General features: G+C 43.8%; 1 protein-coding gene across 1 annotated transcript; it reads left to right on the forward strand.

Moving 5' to 3' along the window:
- The first annotated feature begins 1,689 nt into the window (after positions 1-1,689).
- On the forward strand, positions 1,690-23,204 carry LOC115117022 (phosphatidylinositol-3-phosphatase SAC1-A-like). The gene is made up of 20 exons (XM_029645470.2): positions 1,690-1,796; positions 3,365-3,462; positions 4,249-4,323; positions 4,700-4,827; positions 8,118-8,267; positions 9,997-10,056; positions 10,324-10,357; positions 10,993-11,094; positions 11,305-11,390; positions 13,542-13,628; positions 13,792-13,860; positions 15,479-15,558; positions 15,705-15,803; positions 16,244-16,382; positions 17,602-17,671; positions 18,698-18,770; positions 19,140-19,233; positions 19,449-19,541; positions 19,724-19,781; positions 19,988-23,204. Exons 1-20 carry the CDS (start codon positions 1,768-1,770, stop codon positions 20,122-20,124), a joined length of 1,761 nt encoding a protein of 586 aa, XP_029501330.1. The 5' UTR covers positions 1,690-1,767; the 3' UTR covers positions 20,125-23,204.
- Positions 23,205-23,269: the final 65 nt, after the last annotated feature.

Raw genomic sequence — 23,269 nt, forward strand, 5'->3', positions numbered from 1 at the left:
GGTTGGTTTCTACTGACAATTGAGATGTAAAAACTATGGCATAAGGGGACGACAAGCGGATAAGAGGTCATCCGTAATTTTGACATGAATGAGCGAGGATAGGACGGACGTAGTCAATATAACTATTTGTTCAGCATTTTTTAAATGTACAGCATTTTCAGAACATGGGTCGATCTTACAGTATTCTCCCTGTACATCAAGTCAGAACCGTAGGATAAATAAAGAGGGGGTATAAGCAGACAATGAAAGCTCTTACAATTTTCGATGATTACATTTCTCAAAAACAGCTTGTCAGGAGAATAGGCAAAATTAAGAGGTGAAAATAGACCAAATTATTAGGTGAGGCACATGGGCTACTAACAGCTTACTACACAACATACACTTAGTATTACTTTCTTAGCTACAGTATACATATCTCCGTGACATCATTTATTTAGCAGCATACAAGACATTTTTAGTTCACCGTGTCATCAAAGTCTGTAATTCTCTGGATTGATGGTGCTTTCAAGACAACTGGGAACAAAAAAAAACAAAAAATGGAATCATGATGTCATCAGTGATCTTCAGATAGTAGCTCTAGAAAGAGGCGGCAGGTAGCCTAATGTTTAGAGTGTTGGGCCAGTAACCGAAAGGCTCGAATCCCCAAGGTATAAATCTGTCGTTCTGCCCCTGAACAAGGCAGTTAACCCACTGTTCCTAGGCCGTCAATTGTGAATAAGAATTGTCTTAAAACTCTCTGGGATAGGCGTCCAACTAGAGGGACAACTTCCGGTGGAGGTCATGCAATTCAAATAAATAATCATAAAAATGATGGATATTAAACATTTAGGTACATACAAGTGTCTTATATCGGTTGAAAACTTAAATTCTTGTTAATCTAACTGCACTGTCCGATATACAGTAGCTATTACAGCGAAAGCATGCCATGCGATTGTTTGAGGACGGCGCCCCACATCAAAATATTTTTCCACCGGCACAGGTTTCATTGAGCTAGGCTGAAACACCTGCATTTTGGAGCTGCCTTACTCAAGAAAACAAAAAAAGAGACCATGTTTGTATGTGGCTTTATTAACTCAATGATATATATATATATATTTTTTACATTGTTTTCAAACTGATATGTGACACCTATTAATGCCAAAATGACATGCAAAACAGGAAAGCCTCCATTTTATTTTTTGAACAAAAATGTGGGTCTCAAAACAGGCCCTGCCCCGAATGACGGGTCGCCACTGCATTATTGTAATCCTTTTCTGAATATTCGATGAGGGTTATTGACGTCAATCGCCTGTATTCAACTAGCCTCATGTCATGAATATGCATAAATATCTCGAGACAACTTTGATATGAACTGTTTTTTTTCCTCAAATTTTCCGGGATGTCACGTGTCCTACTTACATCGTACCAACTTAAGCCTTACGAAACTTATATTCGATCAAATTAACCTCAAGTAGCAAATAAGCCATTTTTTTTGTTTACCAAATTCGGCACTCATTGACCGGCATACAAAAACTCTTATGCTTGGAGGGCTTAACAACGAAAAACCGCCACCCGCTGGAGGGAGACTGATTTACCTCGGAGTTGGGTTTCTCTCTTCCTCTTCCTCTCTAATACCTCAGTGCACTGAGTTTTTTAAAAAATAATTACGTTTTTTAATCATTTCCCGCAACCAGTAGTGGGCGGCAATATACCATTTCCGGTGTTGTCCGCCGTAAAACACCACCATCGAAGAAGATTATTAAGGTCAGATTGATACAAGAAGTTAAGATGCCGACTGCCTACGAGAGGTTCAATTTGTAAGTATTGTGCTTCACTTTTAAATGTAGTTAAACGACACCGATCAAGTATACTCAATATCAGGTTCACGGTTTCACCCGAAGAGACGTACAGTGGACATGTGTCAATATCTTGTCATGAATTTCAAAATTCGGGTTGACATCAGCTAGTTAGCTTGATTGCCTGCTGTATGCTAGCTAAGCTAACAATCAATTGCAATCCAGTCTAGAACTCGCTTAAATACCTAGTTAACAAGCTAACTATCTATTTGTCTAGATTAATGGAAAAATCCCATTAATGTTGTATAAGCAGTTGCCTGTCATTTCAGGTCAGCTTATTAGCTTGTGTAGTTGCAAAAAAATATAAATAATAGTAACATAATTGTCTCATTGTTTGCTAGTAGACAAGTCATATGGATAAGCAGCAGGGGATAACACTGACCAGAGATCTGGCCTTTCAGCTATATGATATACAATACATGGAGTAGCCTACAGGGTGGGCAATCAGACCAATCGTATATCAATCCAAGTTTTGCATAACAATTTTTTTTTATTTTTATGTGACGTCTTTGTAGTGGGTGTGACAGTTTGCAGGACATATTGGGCAACATTGGGGTGGGGTGCTGAATAGCTGACGGAGTGGCTCAAAACGACAAGTAAATGGGCCAAGTCAGTAGTACATGTATTACCACAACAATGGTGCTCATGAAGTATTGATGCTGTATCAGAGTTGGTACCGTTAGCTCGTTGAGAAAGGTATCTGCCCATACAATGGCCATGAACAGGTTCTAGCCTACTTTTTCATGTTAAGTCATGAGAGCAGCTAATTGAAATATGGAGTGGTTGTTATGCCAGCAGTATATCTGGTTGTCCCAGGCTTTCCTGTGGCATGAGAATGTGTTGAAAAACCCCTAACAATAAGGCTTTTGTCTGGCAGCCACTTCTCCTCAGTCCTCACTTATAGCTCAGGGTAGTGCATGATGGCACTCCATTCTACAGACTTTATTGTTGCCCAGAAATGAGGTCACATTTTTCTGGTGCTTGATTTTCAAGCTCTTAGAAAACCTGCAAGCAGGCTAAGTTCAGCCTGTTTATGCTGCTATAGGAAATCAATCATAGCCAGAGAGAGAGAGAAACACCTTTGTTACACGGTATGTTCTTTGTTTGCACAGGCGTGGATGAGCTGTTGTAGGCTTGGCTTACGTGGCTTTGTGTCGTACAAGGCCTCGGCTAAAACAAGTGTTGCAATCTTTCTTTCAGTCTCTTGCTGAATGCACCATTTTAAGCCTAATCATTGAGGAGATTCATGCACTACAATCCTCACGGACAGGCAGCGGTGTAGAAGAGAGTTGCCTTAATGCAGACAGACAGTTGCAATGCTCAGTCCTCTTGAGCGAACCTGTTTAAATGATCTGACGGTGCAGATCTGTTGTGATGTTAAGCTCACATCATTACATGCCATGCTCTCTTGACCCAACGTGTCACTGGATGTTCTCTGTAAACCTTCTCCGGGGTGTAGTATTCCCTCGGTACTTCAGCCCAGTCCGCAACATACTTGAACCTCATTATTAACCCCTCCCTTCCCACAGGCACACCAGCCCAGAGAAGTTCTACATTGAGGCCTGTGATGACGGGGTGGATGCAGTTCTGGCCATCGACAGGGTGTCCAATGAGATGACCCTGACTGGTAAGACGCAGTGCCCACTGTAGTAGCAAAATGCTTTGCAACAGAAAACAAAAATAAGCTTTTCTTATTGGATGAAATCAGTTTGGTTCCTCCCAGTTTCGGCTTCCGTTTGGATTCTAGTGAATACGACGCTGATGGCTTCAAGGGGAAGATTGTCAACACAAAACAGAACTATGTTGCCATTGACTGGCGTGAGTCAACAGAGTTCAGGGTCAATACCATTAGAATTCCTGTCAGTTGATATGGACATGAAGATGCTCTGAGTTGCTATGTAAATAGTGGACCCCTGCTCATGGTTCTAACCATGCCTTGACCCTTTAATGGCTCTGTACGAGTGCCTTGCCTCATTGCCGAGAGGGTTTTTCTAGGTATCCAGTGGAGTTCCTGAAATGAGGCAGTTATGAATAGTGGCCAATGGTGCTGTTTCTGACCAACGTTTTATAGACCGTCCTCTGGGCCACAGAGACATTTAGCTGTTTTTAAAGCTAGTTTTCTGCAGTTCTACGCATGTGTCCGTGGCTTACGCTGTGTTCTTATGCTATCTGAGTGACTCAAACATTTATTTCAAAATCAATTCCATTACCTTTTTGGGAAATGTTGATTCTCCCAGTCTGTCTTTTTTTTTATTTTGGTGATTTGTTCTCAAAGATTATATTTCAAGATGTATTATCTTTTCTACGTATGTTACGGTATATCTGGTTTAAGTTGTTTTATACTGAAAGGTTTTACCATCTCGAAAACTAAATGATTAAAGGTGAAAAACTGATTTTAGTCTTGTTTCTTTAGGGAAAAAGGATGTTCCGCCATCAGCCAACACCAGGCCCATCTGTGGCATCATGGGAACTGTCCGCCTGGTGGCAGGTAGGTCCACAGCCTGACAACACTGGGCTGGTCCTGTATATGTTGTCACACAATATGTAGGACTACCACTTGGTGCGCCCCAACAATATCTCCTTCATTCTGAAGTGTGTACTCGTTCACTACTTGCCACTAATCTAAAAACATTGGATTGGTGGAGGCGTGGCCTAGCCACTAGCAGGTGTTTCCACCATATTCCTTAGAGCAGTAATTTACTTTCAAATGAGTTGGAAGTGAACCAAGTGCACACTTTGGAAGAACGGCGAGATCATTTGTACATCCATCTTGTCCCACAAGATGTACCCCTGTAACACTGCTACTGTTTAGATATGGGGCTGAGCAGGCTGCCATGTTAACCCCTGGGTTTTCCCTCTCACAGGGATGTACCTGATTGTCATCACCAAGAAGAGGAATGTGGGCAGCCTCTTGGGTCACGCTGTGTGGAAGGCAGTGGATTTTGATGTCATTTCCTACAAAAAGACTGTGCTTCACCTCACTGAGAACCAGGTGACAAACACGCTCTGGCACATTTTTGGGGATATTATTTTTTTGTTATTTAAATTAGTTTAATTTTAGACAGTAGCTTTTGAACTAGAGGGGACCTAGCGACAGTAGCGTTAGGACGGCTAACAGACAGTAGCTTTTGAACTAGAGGGGACCTGGCGACAGTAGCTTTTGAACTAGAGGGGACCTAGCGACAGTAGCTTTTGAACTAGAGGGGACCTAGCTACAGTAGCTTTTGAACTAGAGGGGACCTGGCTACAGTAGCTTTTGAACTAGAGGGGACCTAGCTACAGTAGCGTTAGGACGGCTAACAGACAGTAGCTTTTGAACTAGAGGAGACCTAGCTACAGTAGCGTTAGGACGGCTAACAGACAGTAGCTTTTGAACTAGAGGGGACCTGGCTACAGTAGCTTTTGAACTAGAGGGGACCTAGCTACAGTAGCGTTAGGATGGCTAACAGACAGTAGCTTTTGAACTAGAGGGGACCTAGCTACAATAGCGTTAGGACGGCTAACAGACAGTAGCTTTTGAACTAGAGGGGACCTAGCTACAGAAGTGTTAGGACGGCTAACAGACAGTAGCTTTTGAACTAGAGGGGACCTAGCTACAGTAGCGTTAGGATGGCTAACAGACAGTAGCTTTTGAACTAGAGGGGACCTAGCGACAGTAGCTTTTGAACCAGAGGGGACCTCCTGTTTCAACAACAAGCTCCTTTGCCTTTATTCCCTACTGTTGGAATCACACAATGACAAAGTTAGTATGTCATTTCAGTGACTCAGGCCATGTACATTATTCATCAAGGCTGGCTATTCCTGTAGTGCTAATTGAAAGAGCAGCCTTGGCTTGAGACTGTAAGGTTACATCCCAAATGGTATCCTTTTCCCTATACTACTTTTGTAGTGCACTAGAGTGCCATCAAAGGGACTAGGGTGCCGTTTGGGACAGAACTTAAGTCACTGCAACTGACACCGGGGAGTTTATAGACCCAGCACAGTCAGAACAACGCTGGCTAACGGCTGACTAAGTTTACACTCTATTGCCTTTATTATGGAAAATGGAAGTTGTCACTGTTTAAAAAAATATATATATATATATCTATTTACACATTTTGTTTTTGGCCCATACACCACAACTCTTCAGAGGACATAAATATACTTTTTTTATTTTTTTATTTACACTTTTCTTTTGTTGTTACACGTAAACTACACAGATTTGACATGCACTACATGTATGTGGACACCTCCTCGTCGAACAGCTCATTCCAAAATCATGGACATTAATATTGTGTTGGTCCCCCCCACTTTGCTGCTACAACAGCCTCCACTCTTCTGGGAAGGCGTTCCACTAGATGTTGGAACATTGATGCAGGGACTTGCTTCCATTCAGCCACAAGAGCATTAGTGAGGTCGGGCACTGATGTTGTGCGATTAGGCCTGGCTAGCAGTCGGCGTTCCAATTCATACCAAAGGTGTTCGATGGGGTTGAGGTCAGGGCTCTGTGCATGCCAGTCAAGTTCTTCCATACCGCTCTGTAGCCATTTCTGTATGGACCTCGCTTTGTGCACGGGGGCATTGTCATACTGAAACAGGAATGGGCCTTCACCAAACTGTTGCCACAAAGTTGAAAGTCCAGAATCATCTAGAATGTCCTTGTATGCTGTAGATTTCCCTTCACTGGAACTAAGGGGCCCGAACCATTATTCCTCATCCACCAAACTTTACAGTTGGTGATTTTAGGCTTGTATCCGGCTGCTCGTCCTTGGAAACCAATTTTAATGAAGCTTCAGAAGAACAGTTATTGTGCTGATGTTGCTTCCAGAGGCGGTTTGGAACTCGGTCGTGAGTGTTGCGACAGAGGATATACGTTTCTTACGCGCTTCAGCACTCGGCGGTCCTGTTCTGTGAGCTTGTGTGGCCTACCACTTTGTGGCTGAGCCGTTGTTGCTCCTATACGTATCCACTTCACAATAACAGCACTTACAGTTGACCGGGGGCAGCTCTAGCAGGGCAGACATTTGACGAACTGACTTGTTGGAAAGGTGGCATCCTATGATGGTGCCACGTTGAAATTCACTGAGCTCTTCAATACGGGCCCAGTCTACTGCCAATGTTTGTTTTATTTTTATACACCTTTCAGCAACGGTTGTGTCCACATACTACTAGTACATGGTTGTCACACTGTTTACTTGACATGTAAAGAAATACCTATATCTTATTAGAAAGGTCAGTGAAAGTTAAGTTTGGACCTAAAATGCTTCAAGCGTTTTAATACTTTTCATATTTCCATGAGTGCCGTAGTAGAAACTGGGGCTGGAGATTAGTTTGGAGGTGTTAAGAAACATGTATGATTCCAAATGCCACCCTATTCCCTATGCAGTGCCCTACATTTGACCAGAGCAGCCGGGGCGCGGGGAGAGGAGACAGACTGCACTCACTGGCGAAAACAGGATATAAAGTGCTGACATATAATGCAGGGTAGCAGCCTTGTAGTGGGTGAGGAGGTATAGGACGATTCTCATTTGTATTTCCTTGCATCCTCTCTCCTTGCCGCCTCTTCAGAACACATTGGAGAAGACCTGAGGAGGAACCTTGGACCTCTTCTCCAATACTGTTGAGAAGGACGCAAGCAGATGGGATGTGAGGGATCGAGTAAAGACACCTGGGGAGAAATCCTTGTAGTCGTAGAGTCATTCATGTCCGTCTTCTCTCTCTGGGCTAACTGGCTTAGCATTCAGAATACAGATCCTATTAGACATGTGGAGGGAGGGGCCTTAATGCCTGGGGTTGCTCGGTAGCTGAAGTAAGACACCTGCACCATATAGGGAATAGGCTGCTGTCATTTGGGATGCAGAGATCATTAGCGGTTATGCATCCTAACCTCCACGTGCAGTAAAGCCCTGTGAGGGAGGTGAAGTGGACAAGGTTTAGATGGAAATCTATAAACGGAGGGCTATTGTAATATGTCAATGATGTCGTCATCATCCATGCAATAAGGCCACCTTAAAAAATATATATATATATTATTATTATTTTTTAACCCACTGGAGTCAATTGAGGCTGTGATACTGCTAATATTGTCAATCTGATTCAAATGTTTTTAATTTGTTTATTGGTCACCAAGTAAGATTTTATTTCCATGTTTCTAAAGCATGCTGTTTAATTTCATATATGAAAACATCCCTGGCTTAACAGCCTCTCTTCTCACACTTCACACATACAACTCCTACAAACTGCACTGTCATGAGTTGTGCCCAGCCAGCTAATCTATTTTCTCCCCCCTCTCTCTCTCTCCAGACGCAAGACAACAAGACATTCCTGTCCATGATTAACAACGTGCTGACTACAGATGGATTCTACTTCTGCACTGACTATGACCTGACCCACACCCTCCAGAGACTGGCTGACGTCAGCCACGACTTCCAGGAGATGAGCCTGCTGGAGAGGGTAGGAGAGGAGGGGAGACCTTACATAACCTTCTAGGCTCTTTTGTAGACCTGGAAAGATTGGATATTAGCAATATGGCAAACGATCTACCTCTATCAGAGGGCAGACACAAAACATTTTTTTTGTGTGTGTGACATTGAGTCCAGCTGTTTTTACTCGACACAAGGTAGTTAAATGGAAATGCATCCTAGCAGGAAATTGTCTCATCTATTTTATATGCAAAAAAAAAGTTTTATAAATCACAGGACAAACTAATAGAACACAGCTAGAGGCTGCAGTCTTCACTATATTTAGTGCCTTACTTTGAAACATTGTCCATAGGGTGACAGTATGGGTACGGAAGGGGGTACGGTATGGGGGTACGGACGGGGGTACGGTACGGGGTACGGACTGGGGTACGGTACGGGGGGTACGGACGGGGTACGGTATGGGGGTACGGACGGGGTACGGTATGGGGGTACGGACGGGGTACGGTATGGGGGTACGGACGGGGTACGGTATGGGGGCGGACGGGGTACGGTATGGGGGCGGACGGGGTACGGTATGGGGACGGAGGGGGATAGATAGTGACTCCTGTTCCATGTCTAAACTAGGGGCACACGTTCTACTCACCAACAAACCAGTTGAACACCGTTTCATTGGAGAAGAAAGGGAAAATCATGTACACTCTGCACATGAGAGTAATGCCTCAGCTGAGACTGAGGGGGGGGGTTGAAAAAGTCAATCTGTGTACACATGAGGGCAAGGTGACTAGTGTGGTGTACATGCATGGCAGGAGCCCAAACACCACAGTTAATCTGGCAGTGACACTCCTCCAATATGGATGAGCCATGGATATCCTCTAATGGGACAATACCACAGATAGATGACAGACCACATCCTGTGAAATATCTATTTTAGACAAACATCTTTTGAAAATACACTCTGACCTCAGCCTTTGTGGTTGACTAGCTTTGTACGCAGTAGGAGAACTCTGGCCGTGGCCCCCCCCAAAAAAACAACTCGTATGCTCCTAAAATAAGCACTTCATCTAGATTTGAAAGAATAGGTTAGTTATAAGCAATAGGCTGGTAGCTTCACCTTGCCCTTGTCTAATCAAAGTAGTGGTTGAAGCTCTTAGGAGAATTGTGCACTAATACATTGGAGAAAGCCATCCCACATGTTTCATGTCTCAGGGTAATAGTCTGCGAAAGCCACTATGTATAGAATGCAATAATTAACTCATTTTTGCCATATTCTAACAATTCTCTTGTGCCAACGTATCGCCATGGCGAACTTGAATATCTGTAATAATTGGATGGTGAAACTTGTCAGCCAATCAGAAAAGCGAAGCAACTCGGGCATAATTGAAAGTCAATAAAAACAATTTTAAAAAATTAAAACGTTTTATATAGTTGAAGAAATAGATTTTAGTGAGCAGTAGGCATTTAGAATTAGATGTGGAGTTTTGTAGTTACGGAGAAATCACGTGCCCTGCGTACCTTAAAAATTAAATGGAAATCATAATTATATATTTTTTTTGGGGGCGACAGTTTCCATCATTTGTCGTCATAAGGAAAGCTCGACAAAATGTTTAAATCCACCCGCCAAACAGATGTTGTACGCTCTTTAGAAAAGGTTTCCTACATCTGCCTTTTCCATTACACGTCGCAGAAATAATTTACTGCAGATTGGACAGATGTAAGGAATTGATTGACTCTGACTGACTGATTGGTTCTCCTGTTTCTAGGCAGATCAGAGGTTTGTGTGGAATGGAAGCCTCCTGAGAGAGTTCCTTGCCCAGCCGGAGGTGAGTGATATGAAGAGGACATCACAACACCTCCACCTGTTTGCATTATAATACATTACACATGTCCAGTCTTCATTCGGTTGTTTTCTTATTCTGATGTACCATAGGTAATAGTATTAGAATATGACCAAGATAACATCAACCTTACCCCTCTGAAATGGTCTGTTTTAACAATAACGCACTATAGATGACCAGTGTTTTATTCTTCGTTCTAATGCATCTAGTGACAAAGTTTAAAAACAATATTATCTTTGTTCCCCTTTTCAGCTCCACAAGTTTGCGATCCCTGTTGTCCATGGCTGTATCTTTTCCACGGTCTTGCTTTGCTCACACTGATCTTTCTTGTAGTAATAATCAGTGGAACCACATCCGAACATAACTTTGAATGGGTCTCTGAGTGTTTTCAAGAACCAATTTCAACTTAAATCATTCCCATCAGGGCACTTTAGAAATCCATTGCAAGGTCACAAATAATGGCGTCTTCCACTTAGCGTACCAAGTACAATAGCATCCTCCACTTAGCGTACCAAGTACAATAGCATCCTCCACTTAGCGTACCCAGTACAATAGCATCCTCCACTTAGCGTACCCAGTAGAATAGCATCCTCCACTTAGCGTACCCAGTACAATAGCATCCTCCACTTAGCGTACCCAGTACAATAGCATCCTCCACTTAGCGTACCAAGTACAATAGCATCCTCCACTTGGCGTACCCAGTACAGTGGCGTCCTCCACTTGGCGTACCAAGTACAGTGGCGTCCTCCACTTGGGATAAGTTCCAAATGGCACCCTATTCCCTATATAGGGCACTTCTTTTGCCCTGATCAGTAGTGGTGCACTATATAGGGAATAGGGTGCCATTTTGGATGTGATCTTGGTACAATTTGGCCTGATGATGTAGCAGTGTATTCTGTGAGGTCCTTGACCCTGATCCAGTCATCGTGATGAAACCGTGCCGTGTCAACGGGAAGATCTTTGAATGGATCCTCATCTCCAGGAGGAGCTGCTTCAGGGCTGGGGTCAGGTACTACGTCAGAGGTAAGACACAGGTCACGTCCCGATTGGCACCTTGTTCCCTATGTAGCGCACTACTTTTGACCAGGGTCCATTGGGCTCTGGTCAAAAGTAGTGCACTTACATAGGGAATAGGGTGCCAATTGGGATGGAACCATGGTACTGAGCAGCACTACTGGCATGTTGAATAGGTAATAATCATTCTCTCATTATTTGTTTTTTTTCCGCCCTCAGGTATCGATTCTGAGGGCCACGCTGCTAACTTTGTGGAGACTGAGCAAATAGTCCTGTACAATGGAGGAAGGGCTTCATTCGTACAGGTGAGTAGTTGTGGTGCTTGCAGCGATTGTAGTGTTAGTGGCAGCGCCGGCAGTAGCAGGGGAAGAGGTGGTGGATGGCGGTTTACGAATAGTCTGGGAGAGAACGTATAGCCCTAGGCGACACTGTTGGTTCATTGATTGTGCAGGGCGGCTTACAGTAAGCCTACAATTATAGTGAATTTGTCTTTTATTTTGAAAAGCCTACTTATAGGGATTTTTTAAAAACATTTTAATAATTAATTGGGTGACCCATTACCTTTTAGCTATATAGAATATCTCACCATGTGTTCCCATCTCCTCCTCTCTCCTTTATTCATTTCTGCAGTATGCAGTGGGGCTATCAACAGTTTAATGAAATATATGTTTTGTTGTGAAAACAGCATGTTAGTATCAATGTTCCCGAAAACAGATTTCACTTGGTTTCCCAAAATGTAAGCACTGGGTAGCTGCAGGAACATGGTTGGAGAGATCATGGCACACTGAATATCACCTGTCACGCAGCGAGAGCATGCACCTCAAACAGTGGTTTACACAGAGTGAACTAAGTGTTCTTAGATGTATTTCTCAGCTGCTCATATTCCGTACAGCTCCGCTATAAAACCGAAGTAGCCTACCCGGTGTCATGGTAAACAGATACGCGGGAAAACGTGCTGCCTCCATTCGGCTATTGGAGTGTATTCAGATAACATGTATTTCATCTCCTGTTCCTGTTGCTGCCCACTTAATAACGGGCCATTCTAAAGCAACTGGTTGTATGTATTAGTAAAGACTAGATTAAAGTGAGAATAGTCTGATGGGAGGGCCTCCCGGGTGGCGCAGTGGTTAAGGGCGCTGTACTGCAGCGCCAGCTGTGCCATCAGAGACTGGGTTCGCGCCCAGGCTCTATCATAACCGGCCGCGACCGGGAGGTCCGTGGGGCGACGCACAATTGGCCTAGCGTCGCCCGGGTTAGGGAGGGTTTGGCAGGTAGGGATGTCCTTGTCTCATCGCGCACCAGTGACTCCCGTGGCGGGCCGGGCGCAGTGCGCGCTAACCAAGGTTGCCAGGTGCACAGTGTTTCCTCCGACACATTGGTGCGGCTGGCTTCCGGGTTGGATGCGCGCTGTGTAAAGAAGCAGTGCGGCTTGGTTGGGTTGTGTATCGGAGGACGCATGACTTTCAACCTTCGTCTCTCCCGAGCCCGTACGGGAGTTGTAGCGACGAGACAAGATAGTAGCTACTAAAACAATTGGATACCACGAAAAAGGGGTAAAATTAAAAAATAGAGAATAGGCTGGTGGGTAAAAATATGATAATCCGTGCAGCCTGAGGCAAAGAACAGATCACAAGCTTTAAAATCTTCAACAGCATCATGCAGCCCATATATGTTTTGCTTTGTAAGACGTGAAGGTTTATTATTTACAGGACCTGTTTCAAATTATCACTTTTACGCTCATCGTAGCCACTTTGTGTACTGGTCCCGGAATGGGGGAAAAATAGCCATGATATTTTATTCAGATAAGTTCAGCCATATAACATACAGTATCATTTAATGATAAATGAACAAGCCTATAGCCATATAACATACAGTATCTAGTCTGCTAAATGAACAAGCCTACAGCCATATAACATACAGTATCTAGTCTGCTAAATGAACAAGCCTACAGCCATATAACATACAGTATCTAGTCTGCTAAATGAACAAGCCTACAGCCATATAACATACAGCAGACCAATTCATGTTCTGTTTTAAGTAAATACATGTTTTTTTTTTCATATAATGCTTCTTTAGACCAGACTAAAGTAAATAATGGATTTATTTTGATGGTGTATATTAAATTGATCTATTAGACTTTAAAAAAAAATGTATGTATATTTTCCAAAGGTGTGCATCAGCTGCTTGTATTCATTCAGCTTATATGCACGGAGGCCTTATATGCACGGAGGCCTTATATGCACGGAGGCCTTATATGCACGGAGGCCTTATATGCACGGAGGCCTTATATGCACGGAGGCCTGGAGATGCTCAACATGTTTATGTTAATTACCGTGAGACCGGCAGTCTTTTGCATGACAGTAACTGGCTGGCAAAATTGAAAGAGCTCCACAACCCTATTCTGAACCAATACAGAGAAATAGGAGTTTATTTTTTAATATGTTTTCCGTCCACAGACACGAGGCTCCATGCCCTTCTTCTGGTCTCAGAGACCCAACCTGAAATACAAGCCCAAACCACTGATCAGCAAGAACACCAATCACGTAAGGGCTTTCATATGTTCTGGCAGCTTTCCCCTCTTATCTATTGCACTATTTGTCTTGTCAGTATAACAGGTCAAAGGTCAAAGGTTAGGTAAACCCACTCTGTGGATCTCTTGTCGACCAAATCCTCAATTAACTAATTCTCCCCCAACTGTCTTCCTAGATGGATGGTTTCCAGAGGCATTTTGACTCCCAGGTCCTCATCTATGGAAAGCAAACCATTCTGAACCTGGTAGGACCCTCTTTTTAAAAAATGTATATATATATTTTATTTTTTAAGCCTCACGATGGCTAAAACAAATCCCTGTCAAAACATTGTGAGAGAAGCATTAGAAAGATTGATATACACTAAACAAAAATATAAACCCAACATGCAACAATTGCAAAGATTTTACTGAGTTACAGTTCATATGAGGAATTCGGTCAATTGAAATAAATTCATTAGGCCCTAATCTATGGATTTCACATGACTAGGAATACAGATATGCACAGAAACCACACATTTAAAGTACGAACGTGGTTCTGAAACCAGTCAGTATCTGGTGTGAGCACCATTTGCCTCATGCAGCACAGCACATCTCCTTCATATAGAGTTGATCAGGCTGTTGAGTATTGCCTGTGGAATGTTGTCCCACTCTTCAATGGCGGTGTGAAGTTGCTGGATATCGGAGGGAACTGGAACACGCTGTCAATCCAGAGCATCCCAAACATGCTCAATGGGTGAGATGTCTGAGTACGCAGGCCATGGAAGAACTGGGACATTTTCAGCTTCCAGGAATTGTGTACAGATCCTTGCGACATGGGGCCATGCACCATCATGCTGAAACATGAGGTGATGACGGCAGATGAATATCACGACAATGGGCCTCAGGCTCTCGTCATGGTATCTCTGTGCATTTAAATAGCCATCGATAAAATGCAATTGTGTTCGTTTAACTTATGCCTGCTCATACAATAACCCCACTGCCACCATGGGGCACTCTGTTCACAACGTTGACATCAGCAAACCGTTCGTCCACACGACGCCATACAAGCTGTCTGCCATCTGTCCGGTACAGTTGAAACCAGAATTCATCCTTGAAGAGCACCCTTCTCCAGCGTGCCAGTGGACATCAAAGATGAGCATTTGCCTGCTGAAGTCGGTTACAACACCGAACTCCAGTCAGATTAAGACCCCGGTGAGGTTGATGAGCAGACCGATGAGCTTCCCTGAGACGGTTTCTGACAGTTTGAGCAGAAATACTTTAGTTGTGCAAATCCAGTTTCATCAGCTGTCCGTCCGGGGTGGCTCGTCTCAGACGATCCCTCAGGTGAAGAATCTGGATGTGGAGGTCCTGAGCTGGCAGGCGGTTGTCAGGCTGGTTGGACATAATGCCAAATTCTCTACAACAACATTGAGACGGCTTATGGTAGAGAAATTCAATTATTTGGCAACAGCTCTGGTGGACATTCCTGCAGTCAGCATGCCGATTGCACACTCCCTCAAAACTTGAGATATCTGTGGTGTTGTGACACAACTGTACATTTTAGTAGCCTTTTATTGTCCCCAGCACAAGGTGCACCTGTGTAATGATCATGCTGTTTAATCCGCTTCTTGATATGCCACACCTGTCAGGTGGATGGATTATCTTGGCAAAGAAGAAATGCTCACTGACAGGGATGTATAAAGCATTTTGGTAACATTTGAGAGAAATAAGCTTTTTGTGCGTATGGAACATTTCTGGGATCTAATATTTCAGCTCATGAAACATAGGACAAACAATTAACATGTTGCTTTTTTTAATGTTTTTTTTTTTTTTTACCATTTTTGTTCAGAGAAAGATGGTGTTTTTTTTCCCTCCTTCCTCCAGATCAACCAGAAGGGTTCAGAGAAACCACTGGAGCAAGCCTTTGCCAAGATGGTGTCTGGCATGGAGAACAGCATGATCAAGTGAGACCCAAACACCGCACTCCTGAACACCCTGTCACCCATCGTCTTATCATTTCTATGATTTTTTTATACATCATTTTTTAGGTGAATGGGTTCATTGGATGGATGGATCTAACACATCCACTCGTTGTTTCTTATGACTGCAGGTACGTAGCATTTGACTTCCACAAGGAGTGCAGTGGTATGAGATGGGATCGTCTGAATATCCTGGTGGACAATGTGGCTGAGACGCAAGATGAATACAGGTATTACTCTCCTATATTGACAATAAGCTGCTAGTCTACACCCACAACTATACTCTGACTCGGGTTAATGTTCTTTAGCAAGACGATAGGCATATGAACACAGACGAGGCTAATTGTCTTCTCCTCTGCCCTTTATCTCTGGTCTGTCTTCAGGGAACAATGCCAGTGATTACATTAGTCAGTTACTTCTGAAATTCATCTGGGCATATTAGTTTTCCCAGGCTGCATCCCAAGTGGCAGCCTATTCCCTTCCATTGGGGCTCAAGTAGATGGTGCAATATATAGGGCATAGGGTGCCATTTGGGACTCCTGTAGCCCCTCTGTTGTCTCCCTGCAGAGGGAGCGGTAGGTGTTGTTCCAACTTTACAGTGCTGTGACTGGCTCCGTGGATTTGTGTTCTCCTAGCCTTGTCTCCTGACTCATCTGTTGTCTGTCTGCAGCTACTTCATGGTCGACACGGCGGGGAAGGTGTTGTCCCAGCAGAAGGGGACGTTCCGCAGTAACTGCATGGACTGTCTGGACCGTACCAATGTCATCCAGAGCATGCTGGCTCGCCGTTCCATACAGTCCCAGCTTCAGGTAGGAAGTCCCCCCGAGCTGGCCCGCCATTCCATACAGTCCTAGCTACAGGTAGGAAGTCCCCCCGAGCCGGCCCGCCATTCCATACAGTCCCAGCTACAGATAGGAAGTCCCCCCGAGCCGGCCCGCCATTCCATACAGTCCCAGCTACAGGTAGGAAGTCCCCCCGAGCCGGCCCGCCATTCCATACAGTCCTAGCTACAGGTAGGAAGTCCCCCCGAGCCGGCCCGCCATTCCATACAGTCCCAGCTACAGGTAGGAAGTCCCCCCCGAGCCGGCCCGCCATTCCATACAGTCCCAGCTACAGGTAGGAAGTCCTCCCGAGCCCGCCATTCCATACAGTCCCAGCTACAGGTAGGAAGTCCCCCCGAGCCGGCCTGCCATTCCATACAGTCCCAGCTACAGGTAGGAAGTCCCCCCGAGCCGGCCTGCTGTTCCATACAGTCCCAGCTACAGGTAGGAAGTCCCCCCGAGCCGGCCCGCCATTCCATACAGTCCCAGCTACAGGTAGGAAGTCCTCCCGAGCCCGCCATTCCATACAGTCCCAGCTACAGGTAGGAAGTCCCCCCGAGCCGGCCTGCCATTCCATACAGTCCCAGCTACAGGTAGGAAGTCCCCCCGAGCCGGCCTGCTGTTCCATACAGTCCCAGCTACAGGTAGGAAGTCCCCCCGAGCCGGCCCGCTGTTCCATACAGTCCCAGCTACAGGTAGGAAGTCCCCCCGAGCCGGCCCGCCATTCCATACAGTCCCAGCTACAGGTAGGAAGTCCTCCCGAGCCCGCCATTCCATACAGTCCCAGCTACAGGTAGGAAGTCCCCCCGAGCCGGCCTGCCATTCCATACAGTCCCAGCTACAGGTAGGAAGTCCTCCCGAGCCCGCTGTTCCATACAGTCCCAGCTACAGGTAGGAAGTCCTCCCGAGCCGGCCCGCTGTTCCATACAGTCCCAGCTACAGGTAGGAGCTAGGAGGGTTGCACTCGTTATTACTTGAAACCCCCTTTGTTTCACACACTGGGGCGTGATCCTGCTGACCGTTAGATGAGCGAGTTAAAGATGAGAGGCAAAGGGTTGAACAAAGACAACCAGTGGCTACTGTTTCCCACAGTATCATTGCCAGTTTATTTTAGAGAACAAGCTGAATGACTGAGGCCTGTCCCCAGTTCCCAAACCTATCACCTTCTAAATGGACTTATGTATGCTTGTTTGGTGGTTGTCCACAGAGGATGGGTGTCCTGCATGTGGCCCAGCGGATTGAGGAACAGGCCGATTTTGAGAAGATCTACAAGAATGGTAAGTGGGCCTCTACAACCTATGAATGGCAGCTGCTTTAGGCCTTTTCACACTGCATTCTCTTAGCCCAGGACTTCTCCTAACCCTTAGTTAAAATCAGCCCTGGGCTAAGTATAGTCTAGTGTGTGTGTATATGCAGCTTTTGAGTGTCATGAGGCGGCAGGTAGCCTAGTGGTTAGAGCGTTGGTTAGTAAACGAAAGGTTGCAAGATCAAATACCTGAGCTGACAATGTAAAAATCTGTCGTTCGTTAACCAACTGTTCCTAGGCCGTCATTGTAAATAAGAATTTGTTCTTAACTGACTTGCCGAGTTAAACAAATAAAATATGAAGTTGATCCGTGTGGTCCCTCGCACTATTCTCAGGTGACCACATGTCCCGAATTGTGTGGGACAGTCCTGCATTTTGTCCATTTGTCCTGCAACCAAACAATAATGTCCCTAATAACTACAAAAAGTGTGCTTCTGAGGAAGAGCTTCATATATCCGGTAATTTCCTCAAACTTATGTTCTCCATGTTCATTAGTTTCTCATTTAACAGATTTTCTGCTACTTCACTGTTGTTTTTTAAAAGCCTCCCTAACTGTTTTCTATTACCGGAGAAACCTTGGCCAAATATTCCCAGCTCCACGTGGTCTCGTTTCTGCATCGCCACATTTTGCGCTAGGCAATAAGAGTAGGCTACACGCGCATCAATTAGCTCGTTACGAGTTATACCCAACTTGGTGTTTAAGGTTGTTAAATGTCCACTTTTCTTGATACAGTGTGTGTGTGGGCATAGGCAGACGTTGCAAATGGAGGATGCATTTTTATGTGTATTCTGTAATGATATTTAATGGACTACTCTGTCGGTGCAAACTTTGAGAAATGATGACGTCATTTACAGGGGGATGGGGGTGCTGTCAACACTTTGTATTCGTGCAGGCTACACTGTCCCGAAAAATCATTCTCTTGTCCTGCATTTTGGGTATTTCTCTGCTCACTAATAATGTATGTCCGTGTTATTTATTTTTGTTTCTCTGCGCTAGCTTGGGCTGACAATGCCAACGCATGCGCCAAGCAGTACGCCGGTACGGGAGCCCTGAAGACTGACTTCACAAGGTATTGAACCTCCGTGTGCTGCTGACCTACATGTCTTCAGACACTATGCTTGCGACTGTTGAAGGTCAACTGTTTCCTTGCGCGGCTTCAATTTGAGGTCCCTTGTGCTTTAATTTATATGTGGACTTTCTAGGTACTAACTGGTTGGTGTGTACAAGTAGATAATGTGCCTTTTGGCCATCAGATGTAGTGTGTTGATGGTTTGTTATTTCTCAGACACCAGATTGATGCCATTCAATTAGTATTGCTATGTGGACAAAATGGCAGACTCTCTGTCTTTCAGGTTATTTGTGATGTGTGTCACTCGTCCTTGTTGTGGAGAGTTTGTGTTGACGGTGTCTGTTATTGTTGTTTCCTGTCCTTCATCAGGACAGGGAAGAGGACCCAGATGGGTCTGGTGATGGACGGCGTGAACTCTGCCATCCGTTACTACAAGAATAACTTCTCTGACGGTTTCAGACAAGTACGTCTGGTTTTTAAGGTCTAGAAAAAGGACATGAAATAATTTAGTGAACTACTACAACGTTAAGGTAGTCAGTAATAAATGATTATATCAGATATCTACTGTATAGTTGAGAAGTCTTTCCATAGACCAATATTGCTTTCTTCGTTTCTGTGTTTAATTTTTGTTGTCAGCTCGTTTGTTGCTCAACGGGTACATGTGTTTCTTGTCTCCAGGATTCCATTGATTTGTTTCTTGGAAACTACGCTGTTGATGAAACGGACGGCCCCACTCCACTCCGTATCCAGAAGGACTGGAAGTTCCTCACGGTCAGTTGCATCCCCATTACTGCTGAGAGATGGAGACCGGTATCATCATAGGAGTCAGGAGATGCCTTTTTTGGGATGTCCAGACTGATCAGTCATGTTTTGTCATTCACTTTACACGACTACATCTCTGGTCCTCTCCTCCCATTCTAATATGGAGTTCTGTATGTTATCTTTGCTTGCAGCTGCCCATCATCATGGTGGTCGCGTTCTCCATGTGTATCATCTGTCTCCTCATGGCTGGTAAGAAAACCACTGTTCATCTGACAAGTCAATTTTAGCCTTTCAACTTTAGCTCTACTAACCTCAGGACACTAGGGCATGCTAGCTTGTTCTGGTTATGTCTATATCCATCAAATGTGTTCATCTCTGGTCACAAACATCGCTGTTTCTTTCTGTATATCTTTTGTGTACTTTATTGGTTGTTCTCACGTCCCCCTCTTTCCCAGGTGACACATGGACTGAGACCCTGGCCTATGTGTTGTTCTGGGGCGCTGCTGCCTCCGTCACCGCTGCTGTCATCGTCTTCAACGGCCGTGACTTTGTGGACGCCCCCAAACTGGTGCAGAAAGAGAAGATGGACTGAACCTGTGTGTATGTGGAAAGCAGCTCGGCTCAGCAGACTCCTATACCTCTTCATTCAACTCTTCTTCCTCTTCTTCCTCCCGGCTGCTCGAGGCTCGGACTCTGCACATAACTGCTCTCTACGCTGTCGTCCTAGGGGCGGGCATCCCAAATGGCACCCTATTCCCTATATAGTGCACTTTAATGGGGTGCCATTTGGGAGGTAGCCTTATAGTTTCTATTGGGGCTTCTATTCTAACCCTGAACTCCTGTTTATCAGGCAGCAAACCTGTTGAGCTGAACTGTAGTCTCCTATCAGACTCTCTCACCTCCTTCACTTTCCAGGCCATCATCCTATTCCACATTCCTTAGATCATGGTGTTTCCTTTATTTTGTTGTCTGGTGTTGGAGAGGGTTGGTGGTTGGCGTAGTCGGCCAACCGTGGTGACTGTTTAACCAACTTAAGGCACACAGGGTTATTAGAGTTCTCTGAAAACACGTCATAACTTCAGTGAATTGCAGGAGAATTCTTCATTTTCCACGAAGGCAACTTAAAAACAAGCGAATATTCATGTTATACATTAATGAATAGTTTCTTTGGTTTAATGTTTCTGTTTACTGTAATTTTAAAATGCAATTATGCATTTTAAACTATAGGAATCCACAGAGAAACGGTTGGTATTTTCACAGGCACTAGAATGACTGGGGTACATTGTTCAGAAAGATAACATGTTTTGGTTGTCCTATTGAACATGATAAGCCTTACTAAACTCATTTTAAAAAGCGCTATACAACTAAACTAGCTAGTTATCCTAGAGAAGAATGACGTGGGGGGGGGAGAATGTCTTCCTACTATGAACATAATCATGTATAGTATTTATGATTCTATTTATAATTAAGGGTTTTGTGCTTGTCTTACCATCTTATTTTTGCACTTTGGGTGAACATCTAAGAAGTTGCACATAGTATTTGATCTGAGAGGTGTGAAATCTTTCAATGTTCATTCATTGTTTGGTTGTAGTGGTCATTATACCAGTGTTCTCCAACCCTGTTCCCGGAGAGCTACAGTCCTGTAAGTTCATTCCAACCCTTACCTAGCTCACCTGATTCTAATAATTAGCTGGTTGATCAGCTGAATCCGGTTCGTTACAACTGGGGTTGGAGCAAAAACCTGCAGGAGGGTAGCTCTCCAGGAACAGGGTTGGAGAGCCCTGCGCTAATACCGTAGTTGTCATGTGGTGGCCATTTTCCAGCTGTTTATAATAACCTTGTCTTGTCAGTGTGTTCTAGTTGACGTCTCACACGTTTGGAAGTGTTATGGTCTTGCTGAGGGTTTCCCCTAGCACTACTAAAACCCTCAGTGGATTGAGTTTGACACTCCTGCTCTAGATCAGTGTTTTCCAAACCTGGTCCTCCAGTACCCCCAACAGTAAACACTATTGAAACCCTTTACAAGCACACTTGATTCAACTAATCGTCAAGCCCATCAATGAGTTGAACGAGGTGTGTTTGTAGCCCTTGACAATTAAACTGTACTGTTGGTGGACCAGGGCTAGAAAACACTGATTTTAGATACTGCCTTAACAAGCTCGCCCCTCAATGGATGACTGGGTGGACTTAAGAGACTCATTCCTTGTTCTCATGAATATGATTGCGTATGATTAATGGTTTTCAGGGTGTTTCCAGATGTACTGTATTCATTAGAGATTGTATTGTAGACTGTTTATGTTGCTATGCCTTTCTGTGCCTGCTTTCCAGCTTGGATTTCGATCTTTCATTCATAATACAGAAGTAGTTGTCATGGTGTAAATATTCTAGAACATAATTGCAATTCCATTGCTCATTTAGAATGTGTTTATTGTAATCTGCCAGTGACTTACTACAAGCAGTTTTAGATCTTTAGCTAAGTTAGAATCATGTTGATATGCTAGAACTGTTTTATTCAAGCTGGGCAGTGGTAACACCAGAGGGGAGGACCAACTCAAGCTTGTCTACTGTGCTACCGTTATGTGTTTCCATGAACATATCCTTGTAATTATATATACTGTATATTTTTACATTAAGATTGTATGCTGAGCACTTAGTTGCAGATACTAAATGTAATGATCAAGCAGTGATTCTTTGTTTTTCTTCTTTCTGGATGAGACTTTAGAAGAAGTGTTTCCTGGTCTTTCGTGTGAGTCAACAAGAGCATTTTTTGAAGGTGTATGATTTTGCCTGGTGAATATTTCTGTTTTTATATGGGGATTGGAAACTATCTTGGACTTATGTTTTGAATGTCTTTATTTTGGAATATGGTTGTTGTATTCATGATGTGGTAGTGGATAATATATATATTTTTTTCTCTTTCCTCATTGGTTGTTATTCAAAACCCTGAACATTCATTTCCTATGACCATAATACATTTTAACTGGACTGTGATGTAGCCTGGTCCCAGATCTGTTTTTGCTATAATGCCGTCCTTGTCATGACAAATTTTGGTATGACAATGGGTGACCATGGAATTTGCATGATAGCACAAACAGACTGGAACCCAGGCTAGCTTTGAAGATTCTGGCTAGTAAATCAACTAAGGTCAGTTGTACACATACCTAAATATGGTCAATTCTCATGACTTTTCTTTTCATTTTGCAAATGTAAGTGGCAGGCTGTTACTATGAAACTAGTTATTTATCGTCACGTGCTGTGACATTGGTTTGCTAGAAAGACCATATTCCCAGTTGGTGCCGTGTAACTTCAGAAAATGACATCCTTCAAAAATTGTTACTGAGTGGTTCAGCGATATGACAGGATCCGTAGCTTACTACAGTTTAAAAACTTAACATCACATGTTTATACTTTTGCAATCTGATTGGCTATAACCTAAACAAAGTTAGATATTTAACTCTCAATGTAATTTAGAGGGTAGTTGCAGATGTCCTATTTTCATAATGAATGGTCAAATACCTGAAGATAGGCTATCCTATTGTCTGAGAACTAGGCGATGACCTTGCTGTGAATGCAATTATGTAAACTGTCAATTGACACATTATAACCCACTTTGTAATTCCATGTGAGGTTTATGGATGATTTATCAATAAACGACTATTTAAAAAAAATTAAGATGTTTCGTGTTCAATTTTATATATATTTTTAAAATTTTGGGCGTGAGTGGTATGATGGCACAA

This window comes from Oncorhynchus nerka, linkage group LG7 (genome assembly GCF_034236695.1).
Source record: "Oncorhynchus nerka isolate Pitt River linkage group LG7, Oner_Uvic_2.0, whole genome shotgun sequence".
Taxonomy (NCBI): Eukaryota; Metazoa; Chordata; class Actinopteri; order Salmoniformes; family Salmonidae; genus Oncorhynchus; species Oncorhynchus nerka.